Source organism: Lepisosteus oculatus, chromosome 12, assembly GCF_040954835.1.
Source record: "Lepisosteus oculatus isolate fLepOcu1 chromosome 12, fLepOcu1.hap2, whole genome shotgun sequence".
Lineage (NCBI taxonomy): Eukaryota > Metazoa > Chordata > Actinopteri > Semionotiformes > Lepisosteidae > Lepisosteus > Lepisosteus oculatus.
Window position 1 is genome coordinate 38599750 of NC_090707.1, and position 10447 is coordinate 38610196.

General features: G+C 42.5%; 1 protein-coding gene across 1 annotated transcript; it reads left to right on the forward strand.

Moving 5' to 3' along the window:
• The first annotated feature begins 8158 nt into the window (after positions 1 to 8158).
• On the forward strand, positions 8159 to 9844 carry LOC102683820 (galectin-1-like). The gene is made up of 3 exons (XM_015359682.2): positions 8159 to 8184; positions 8552 to 8720; positions 9698 to 9844. Exons 1-3 carry the CDS (start codon positions 8159 to 8161, stop codon positions 9842 to 9844), a joined length of 342 nt encoding a protein of 113 aa, XP_015215168.2.
• Positions 9845 to 10447: the final 603 nt, after the last annotated feature.

Sequence of the window (10447 nt, forward strand, 5' to 3'; positions counted from 1 at the left end):
TTGTGAGCTGTTTTAATTGAGAGTTGATCAGTAGTCGTGTAATTTGTGATTATAGCAAGAAGGAGCCATTGTCTTGATGGTCTCTCATTCAGTAAGAGAGAGGAGCTCCTGGCCTGAGCTCAGTCCCTGGTCCTATATAATCCCCACTCCACTGTGTCATCAGGACAGAGGGAGTCTCTACAGTAGAACACAAAGACGTGGTCCAGTTGGGTTGTGCTCTAACCTGTATTTCTCTCTCTCTCTTTCACATGGTCCTGCTCTGTCCACCCTGCAGGGTGATGTAAGTACTGTTGACATGAGTGTTGTGCTGTCCTGTCCCTGTGTGATGTGTGATATTATTAGTATTAAACACTGAGGTACAGATGTATAAAACTGTACTTTTCTAGCTGTGTGCTTGCTGTTCAGGGTTGTGTAGTTTGGGGTGTGATGTGTAAAAGGTAAAGTATTATTCCTGCACAATTCCTGGGAAGTTTTTTTTTCTTTTTCAGAACAGAGCAGAGCAAACTGCAACATGTATGAGATGGGATTATACAATGTTTATATATACTTCTGTCCTTCTTCATTATTAATTGTGTTCTGTTTTAATTAAGAGGTGATTAGTATTTGTCTAGTTTGTGATTATAGCAAGAAGGAGCCATTGTCTTGATGGTCACTCATTCAGTAAGAGAGAGGAGCTGCTGGCCTGAGCTCAGTCCCTGGTCCTATATAATCCCCACTCCACTGTGTCATCAAGACAGAGTCTCTACAGTAGAACACACAGACGTGGTCCAGTTGGGTTGTGCTCTAACCTGTATTTCTCTCTCTCTCTTTCACATGGTCCTGCTCTGTCCACCCTGCAGGGTGATGTAAGTACTGTTGACATGAGTGTTGTGCTGTCCTGTCCCTGTGTGATGTGTGATATTATTAGTATTAAACACTGAGGTACAGATGTATAAAACTGTACTTTTCTAGCTGTGTGCTTGCTGTTCAGGGTTGTGTAGTTTGGGGTGTGATGTGTAAAAGGTAAAGTATTATTCCTGCACAATTCCTGGGAAGTTTTTTTTTCTTTTTCAGAACAGAGCAGAGCAAACTGCAACATGTATGAGATGGGATTATACAATGTTTATATATACTTCTGTCCTTCTTCATTATTAATTGTGTTCTGTTTTAATTAAGAGGTGATTAGTATTTGTCTAGTTTGTGATTATAGCAAGAAGGAGCCATTGTCTTGATGGTCACTCATTCAGTAAGAGAGAGGAGCTGCTGGCCTGAGCTCAGTCCCTGGTCCTATATAATCCCCACTCCACTGTGTCATCAGGACAGAGGGAGTCTCTACAGTAGAACACACAGACGTGGTCCAGTTGGGTTGTGCTCTAACCTGTATTTCTGTCTCTCTCTTTCACATGGTCCTGCTCTGTCCACCCTGCAGCCTGATGTAAGTACTGTTGACATGAGTGTTGTGCTGTCCTGTCCCTGTGTGATGTGTGATATTATTAGTATTAAACCCTGAGGTACAGATGTATAAAACTGTACTTTTCTAGCTGTGTGCTTGCTGCTCAGGGTTGTGTAGTTTGGGGTGTGATGTGTAAAAGGTAAAGTATTATTCCTGCACAATTCCTGGGAAGTTTTTTTTTCTTTTTCAGAACAGAGCAGAGCAAACTGCAACATGTATGAGATGGGATTATACAATGTTTATATATACTTCTGTCCTTCTTCATTATTAATTGTGTTCTGTTTTAATTAAGAGGTGATCAGTAGTTGTCTAGTTTGTGATTATAGCAAGAAGGAGCCATTGTCTTCACGGTCTCTCATTCAGTAAGAGAGAGGAACTGCTGGCCTGAGCTCAGTCCCTGGTCCTATATAATCCCCACTCCACTGTGTCATCAGGACAGAGGGAGTCTCTACAGTAGAACACACAGACGTGGTCCAGTTGGGTTGTGCTCTAACCTGTATTTCTCTCTCTCTCTTTCACAGGGTCCTGCTCTGTCCACCCTGCAGCCTCCTGTAAGTTCTGTTGACATGAGTGTTGTGCTGTCCTGTCCCTGTGTGATGTGTGATATTATTAGTATTAAACACTGAGGTACAGATGTATAAAACTGTCCTTTTCTAGCTGTGTGTGATTGCTGCTCAGGGTTGTGTAGTTTGGGGTGCGATGTGTAAAAGGTGAAGTATTATTCCTGCACAATTCAGCCAGTGTCCTGGGGGAGCGACAGTCTGTATATAGAAAGAGAGGTTGGAACAGTTATGGAGTAGTTCACAAGGTTTCCTGAGAAACTGGACGTTTCGGACGGATGTCCTTCATCAGATGTGCGATTTCAGAAGCACTTTGCTTATATATATATGTAAAACACGGTTAATAGCTATTACAGTGTTACAAATGGGGGCTACGAAACTGGTAAAGATCCGGAATTGACCGAGTGGTTTAGTCAATCGGTAAATTATTATTTATAACCCCCAGACTTGTAAATAATGTCTATCCCCGAGCGGCTGGTATTACTACAGGCACCTGAATTCTTTGTTCTCTGGCACAGCTTTGTTGAGAAGGGTTATAATTCAGGCACACAGAGTTAAACAAATACTTACTACCATAAACTACACAAGACAAAACATACAACACACAAAGTTATATTGTTACAAATGGGCACATGTGGTTGGACAGATGGTTCTAAAACAATGACACAAAACACAACAAAACATGCTACTTTATACATAGTATTTACAAACAAGGTGTTTCAGAGGCCTACCGTTCTGGTCACCCAGAAAACCCCAGACTGTTACTAAGCACTAAAGTCTCAATGCCTACAGAGGCCACACAAGAGATGAGCTGCCTTCTAACTAAATACAGAGTAACCTAAAGTTAGACCTCTCACTCTACCCTGGATACCGTAACATAAATGGGAGCCTATAGGAAAGACATGTCTAACTAAGGTCTCTTTTACTCAGGAAACCCAAGTTCCCTAAAACACAGAATAGCATGCTCTCTCTCTCGAGGTTCAAATGCTGAGCTCCAGTCAGGTTTGGTTTGGATGATCATGAAGTAGGGGCTCTCGCCTGGCACGAGCTACAAGTCCCAACTCCTCTGGACTTCTCTCTCCTCTCCTTGCCTCTTCCTTCTCCTCTCCTCCTTTTCTCCTTCTTCTGTGTATCCTTTTAATTATTAATCCAACTTCCATAGGTATACTAAGGTAACCCCCAGACCCCAGTGAACATCGTCTCTCCTTTGATGTCAGGAGTGTTTTCTCTTCACAAAATTGATCTAAAGTCTAAGACACTTCTAAAGTCACCCAAAGCTGTAACAGTAATATCATATATTATTATTAGGGCTATTAATACTCATAATATTATATATTACTATCAGTATTATAGTGTTTTATATATAATAATCTAGGAACGCTTAGGGGTTCATGCAGGACAAAGGACAAGCGGAGACGAAGTAGGCACACAAGCACCAGCCTTTTATTCTCCTTTTCAAGAGCACCAGCCACAGAATTTCCACACACATCAGGAGACAGACGAACATGTACACGGGTTCAGGGTGGTAACTCTTTCACAGACTCTACACATGCCCTTATGGGGCACTAAGATCCCGAGAGCACTGTAGCCAACACAGGTCTTTTTACATGAGCAGGGTCAGCTGCTGGTCATCTTGCAGACCCTCGACTGCCCCTGGCTACAACTCCCAGCCTGCTTTGTGGTACCTCAGCGACTAGTTGCACTTCCTCCTCACCACTGGGAAGGGCACTACCATATTATAATAGCTCTTATCCACGCAGAAAAGGCCTAGTAGGGATTAATAAATGCGTCGTGCGAAACCTTTAGCAGTGGTTGCGAGCCATTTGATAAAAAGATTGGACACACCTGTTCTACAGTAGAACACACAGACGTGGTCCAGTTGGGTTGTGCTCTAACCTGTATTTCTCTCTCTCTCTTTCACATGGTCCTGCTCTGTCCACCCTGCAGCCTGATGTAAGTACTGCTGACATGAGTGTTGTGCTGTCCTGTCCCTGTGTGATGTGTGATATTATTAGTATTAAACACTGAGGTACAGATGTATAAAACTGTACTTTTCTAGCTGTGTGCTTGCTGCTCAGGGTTGTGTAGTTTGGGATGTGATGTGTAAAAGGTGAAGTATTATTCCTGCACAGTTCAGGCAGTGTCCTGGGGGAGCGACAGTCTGGGGTGTCAGGTGAGAGCTGGCCAGGCTCTGTTATCTGTGTCTTCAGTGTCGCAGTGGAAAACAGCCTCAGGACCAGTTTTCTCTCAGTGTCACAGTGCTGTGTGTCTGTTAGCACTTCCAGTGTCAGTCAGGTTTAGGATGTTACAGGAGCCTCCAGTAGACCAGCTCCTTCTCTGGATACAGCTGCTCAGACTCCCTGACAGGCTGGTGTTGTCAGACTTTTCAATCTTTGGCAAAAGATGGTTAAAGAGCCATATAGTTTTCTCTAGTTGTTTCCTCTCGTTCATTGAATTATTTTAGGCAAACAAATCTCCTTTATCTCAAGGTTCATTGAGACGATAGACAAGGATTGGTACTGACCATGATTATACAATGTTACTATATACTTCTGTCCTTATTCATTAGTAATTGTGAGCTGTTTTAATTGAGAGTTGATCAGTAGTCGTGTAATTTGTGATTATAGCAAGAAGGAGCCATTGTGTTCATGGTCTCTCATTCAGTAAGAGAGAGGAGCTGCTGGCCTGAGCTCAGTCCCTGGTCCTATATAATCCCCACTCCACTGTGTCATCAGGACAGAGGGAGTCTCTACAGTAGAACACACAGATGTGGTCCAGTTGGGTTGTGCTCTAACCTGTATATCTCTCTCTCTCTTTCACATGGTCCTGCTCTGTCCACCCTGCAGGAGGAGGTAAGTACTGTTGACATGAGTGTTGTGCTGTCCTGTCCCTGTGTGATGTGTGATATTATTAGTATAAAAGACTGTACTTTAATAGCTGTGTTCTTGCTGCTCAGAGTTGTGTAGTTTGGGGTGTGATGTGTAAAAGGTGAAGTATTATTCCTGCACAATTCAGGCAGTGTCCTGGGGGAGCGACAGTCTGGGGTGTCAGGTGAGAGCTGGCCAGACTCTGTTATCTGTGTCTTCAGTGTCGCAGTGGAAAACAGCCTCAGGACCAGTTTTCTCTCAGTGTCACAGTGCTGTGTGTCTGTTAGCACTTCCTGTGTCAGTCAGGTTTAGGATAATACAGGAGCCTCCAGTGAACCAGCTCCTGCTCTGGATACAGCTGCTCACACTACCTGACAGGTCAGAGTTGGTCAGATTTTATTTTCATCCTTTGTCAAACGATGGATAAAGAGCTCTAGAGATTCCCCCAGATCCTTTTCTCTCTGTATCTTGTTTTTAATTTCTTTGTTAGTGCCAACAGGATTCCTTTATCCCAGTGGTCCTGGAGACAGTAGACAGAGAGCTGTGCTTGCCCTGCCTTCTGTACACTGAGAGAGAGTGTCTTTGCTAAAGGTTCTCCCAGGAAATGGGCGGATGAGCCCCCTGGTCCTGCTGGGAAATGTAGTTCCTTCAGGGGAACAGGGCAGAGGAAACTACACAATTCATCAGACAGGATTATACTGTTGTATACACTTCTGCCCTTATTCACTGGTGACTCTGGGTTGTTGTATCCGGGAGGTGATTGGTTGTCTTCGAGTCGCAGTGCTGATATTTTAGAAAGAAGGAGACATTGTCTTTATGGTCCTACAGTATATACTTCACATCAGGACAGAGGGAGTCTCTACATTATGACACAGACGTGGTCCAGTTGGGTTGTGCTCTACCTTCTAATTAATCAATTTTAAATATCTTACTGATGCCCCTGTCTTCTTCATTTCCTCTGTAAAGATCTGAAATTGTTTTTATGGCTTTTTTCTAATTTTTGATTCTCCTTGATCAATTTCTTTGTATAGTTTTTTTTTTTATTTGTAGTACAGTATTGTACCTCAGTAAATAGTGTTTTTGTCCTAAGTAGCTCATCTCTTCACCTGGAAGATTTAAATACCTGAATTTAAAATAGCCTTAAATGTTTGTATTTATTGTTTGTAATTTGTATACAGAAAACTAAAATCAGTTTAGAATATATGCAGTGAATACAGTGCAACCAAGGAAATGGTGTAGATTCTCTGATCGTTTTGCATCATCTGGTGTACATGCAGCAGATTGATGTATACAATGCTGCAGTGCAGTGCCTCCAAAGCCAACAAGGAACCCAAAAGTCTTCTGGCATAATGTTGACGAAAGACATAAAGCAGGAGATGAGTATAAAACGTTCTCAGAGCTCTTAAATATCCCTTGGTACACAGTGTGTATGATCATTAAGATATGGAAGGCGTGTGGGAACACCAAGATCAAGACCTTGCCTAGATCAGGTCATCCCTCCAAAATGGAAGACCAGGCATCAGAGAGGCCACCACAAATCTAGTGGCCAAATGTCAAAGATTGACCAGTGTCACAGTACTGGGCTACAACAGAGGATGGAGAGATGAAAGCCACTTCTCAGGAGGTCCTTATCGAGTGTCGTTTGAGGTTTTCAAAATAACACTGCGAAGATTCTGCTCCCTTGTGAAATTAGGATAGAATATCGTGGCCTAATTGCAAAATGTTACTTCTGGTGAAAATACAGCACATCACCCTACTGAACACCATCCCTACTGGAAAGCAAGGTTGAGGCAGCATTCTATAATGAGGGTGTTTCTCTAGAGGAGGGACTGGCACTGGGCAGGAGTGAATGGAAACTGAATGGAGCAAAATGCAGACGAACTTGTAAAGAAAACCTCCTGCCCTCTGCAAGGAAGCTGAATCTGGGACAGAGTGACAGTGGCCCTAAGCACACAGCCAAAGCAACACAGCCAAGTGGACTTGCTAAAAGCAGAAAGTTTAAAAATCCCAATCAGAGCCCTGACCTCAATCCAATTGAAAATTGTGGAATGACTTGAAGGTCTCGTCTCAGTCCATCAGCTGTGCCCTTGCAGCATGACTGAGCTTGAACAGTTCTGTAGGTTCTGGCAGTGTTGCCAAATGTAGCTGTGCTACATTATTACTGACATTTGACATGACTACTGAGATCTGTACAGACCAATCCAAACAGAATTATTGGTGTAATTCATGCACAAGGTGCTTCAACTAAATTTTGACTTAGGGTTATGGACACCTATACAAAACATTTTTTTAGGTTTTCACTTGTAATTCTTTCCAGGATATTTGAGCGTTTTTTCATGTGCAGTTTCTGTATTACACTATGAATAAATCTAAAACTAAATTTTGATTTAATGTGTCTTGATTTCAAGCTGTTAGATCACCAAATGTGTTGCTTTGGAAAGGGTGTGTAGACTTTCTGTAGGCATTGTCTGTAATCAATAGCTTCATATTTATCACAGGGAGCTGATCTATTATCCAGTATAACACAGTGATCTACTGTATGACAGTGCTGATCTTTAATTGGAGTTTCTGCCTTGACAGTCAAGCATTTTATATCTGTGATCATGAGATTAATATGAACAAGTACAATGTATTTAGATTGAAAGATTTTGTGTAATTCCATGAAAACGTTTCTTTGTATAATAAAATCATTCCTTGTGTTCAGCTCCATGACAGAAAGCACTGGGACACATACACTTTCAGTATATCCTTTGAGGCAATAAGTTTGTGACGTTTGTGACCCACTGAGCTGACTTGGCTCTGTGTGGTCTTTTGAGATGCTTTGCTTTGTTTGAGGTGCAGCCTGTTGTTGGGCTGCTCTGACTTCAGTGTTGTCGTCAGGATGTCAGATGCTGCTTAGTTGGATTAAAATCCAACTTAGTTGGTTGCCTTGCTCAAATATCTTCCACTTGTTTCTCCTGAGGAGCTCCTGGGTTGTAGTGGCTGTGTGTTTTGGGTCTTTGTCAGGCTCCATGGTGAAGTTCTGATCAGTGAGTCAGTTCCAGGGGTGTGGAAGTATCTGTCTTGTTTGATCAGCCATGCTGATCAACAGTTGTTGACTATAAAATAAACAAAGGATTTCAAATGCCTCATAAGATTAAGTTCAAGTGAAGAAAAGGTGGTTTTTTTAATTTGTCAATTTATCGCGCATTTATTGTCTTTATAACCAATGTAGTAACTCTTTAACATTGTCCCCATTGCAGGAACAGTATGAAGCCAAAAACATCAGTCTGACACCAGGAGGAAGTGTGACAATCGAAATGAAGATCCGTGCATCTGCCAGAAAGTATGTACAGTATAAACATACTGAGCAGTGCCAGTACATTAGCATTACGCTTGTTATTTTTATGGGATGTGAACTGTTTCTATTAACAGAATCTGGTACAGATTCTAGAGTTAGTTATCTATCTGACCTGTTCAGCAGTTTAGCACAATTAATAATACAAACATTACAACTTAATACATTGGACTTCCTCTAAAATAACTTGTAAACATACATTATAGAGCATTTAAAGTTTAGTTCTTTTCTGTCAGATTTAATTTGGTTTATAGTATAATGATAATCAAATTATTTTAAATAGTTCTCGATTTTATATATATATATTTTGTTTTGCGGTAAAAGTCTGCTGTTACCAAGATCCTATGTTTCGCAGGTTTGAGGTCAGTCTGGGGGAGAAAGAGGAGGACCTGGCCCTGCACTTCAAGTCACAGTTCAGTGGTCCAGGGAGCAGGGGCATTGTGCTGAACTCCAGACGTGAAGGCCGCTGGCAGTCTGAGCAGAGATACCCTAACTTCCCCTTCCAGCAAGGCACAGACACCAAGGTGAGGACTGGGGGCGTCATGGACTCTTCTCCTCAAGGACGGGTACACGTCTGCACATTCCCCTGCCCAGCAGAGGGCACACACACACTGTTCAACACACACTGGCAACTCTGGTTCCAAGTACCAACTGCACAAGGTGTAACAATCGATCGTCTTCAGAGCCGGTCAGCAGCAGAGCATATTCATCAGGAAATACAGTACCTGTGTGCTTGGAGAGCAATGTGCCTGTGTATTCAGACAGAGGTGGATCTGAGGAAAGATTCTTCTTCTTACCCTCCTGTTCCACGGAGTGGAAACATCATTTGGGGCATCGGCTGTTCCTTTCAGAGTCTTCATCAGTTAAGAGTCATCAGACCAGTAGCTTTAGGCAGATGTCACAGAAATACCTCTGAAACGTAAAGGAAATTGAATTATTTCATGTTTGTAATTGTTAGATTATGAGGCCACTTGTGTCTATAGTTATTTTAATATTTTTGTGAAACAGGTTGCACTTACTAAATTAATAAACAAAATGCACTTTTAAACTAGAATTTAGGTTATAGATGCAAGGTGTCAAGCCAGATCATTATCTGCAGCAGGCTGCCATCAGGGTTGGCTGTCCAGGTGTGCAGGAGTCCTGACTCTGCCCCTGACTCAAACCCAGTCCAAACCTGAAGAGCTTCAACTCCGTTGGAGTTTGGGAATTGGTCATTGAAGGTCAACCTATTAACCAAGAGATTAGTCAGACCTTTCTTAAAACTATGCAGTTACCAAGTAAATAAAGCACAACTGTTTATCTTTATTTTAGTTCACATTCATGCTAAATTTATTAGGGTTCACACATAATTCCTACAGTTGTGTCTCCTGGGGCACTGCTGTAAGATCATTGCTCTCTCAGTAGTGGACATCAGAGCACACATCAGGCTTTAGAGGAGATAGAGAGGTCTGTGGTGTTTCACACTTTCTCAATCAACCTCCTGTCCTCCCTCTCTCTCCAGGTGGTCATTAACTTCAGTGCCAGTGGATTTGAGGTGGTGCTGCCAGATGGCCAGAAGCTCAGTTTCCCTAATCGACAAGGAGTTGAGAAACTGACTTACATGAGAGTTAAAGGACACATCCGTGTGAAATCACTGACAATCCAGTGATCTCAATACACCTGCTGTTTTACTCAAGTACTAAACTATCTGGACTATCAAATCTGACTGGAGCACCTGTTGTCAAGACTGCCAGCCTGCCCAGACCAGCCCCCAAGAGAGCAAACCGGTGCCAGCAGCGGGGCGATAATTACAAGCGCCGCCACACGTGTTAACTCAGCACGACGCCCTACTGTGCGGCCAGCTGCAGTATTTGAGCCTCTCCAGCCCGCGTCTTGCTGCTCGGTATTGAGTCTACTCCCTGAGAGCTCTACCTGGCGATTGTAAACCCTGTGTCACTCTGGATTTTCGACTGCCCCTTTGCCTTTCGACTTCGGACCTCGCCTCTCAACTCGGATCGTTTGTGAGGAAGAATTTTAGCATTTACCTTTTTTTTAAGTGTATAAGATAGTGACTAGTTGGCTTTAAAAAATGCTTTTTACCCAGCAACAGTATGAAAGAACAATTGCAAGCATATTATCTGACATTTTGATATTACTGCAGGATGTCTAGCTCATTTCACACCTTTTATTTCTATACTTCCTTTTGTCTGTATGCAAGGTAGAACTGCTTCTTAAGAAGAACGTGGTCAATTACAAAGAAATGTTTGTAGAG

Excerpts from the sequence above, each read along its gene's own strand:
- LOC102683820 (XM_015359682.2), top strand. The coding sequence starts at position 8,159 with ATGAAGATCCGTGCATCTGCCAGAAA. Across the intron at positions 8,185-8,551 it reads ATCCGTGCATCTGCCAGAAA|GTTTGAGGTCAGTCTGGGGG; the intron begins GTATGTACAGTA and ends TATGTTTCGCAG. Across the intron at positions 8,721-9,697 it reads AGCAAGGCACAGACACCAAG|GTGGTCATTAACTTCAGTGC; the intron begins GTGAGGACTGGG and ends CTCTCTCTCCAG.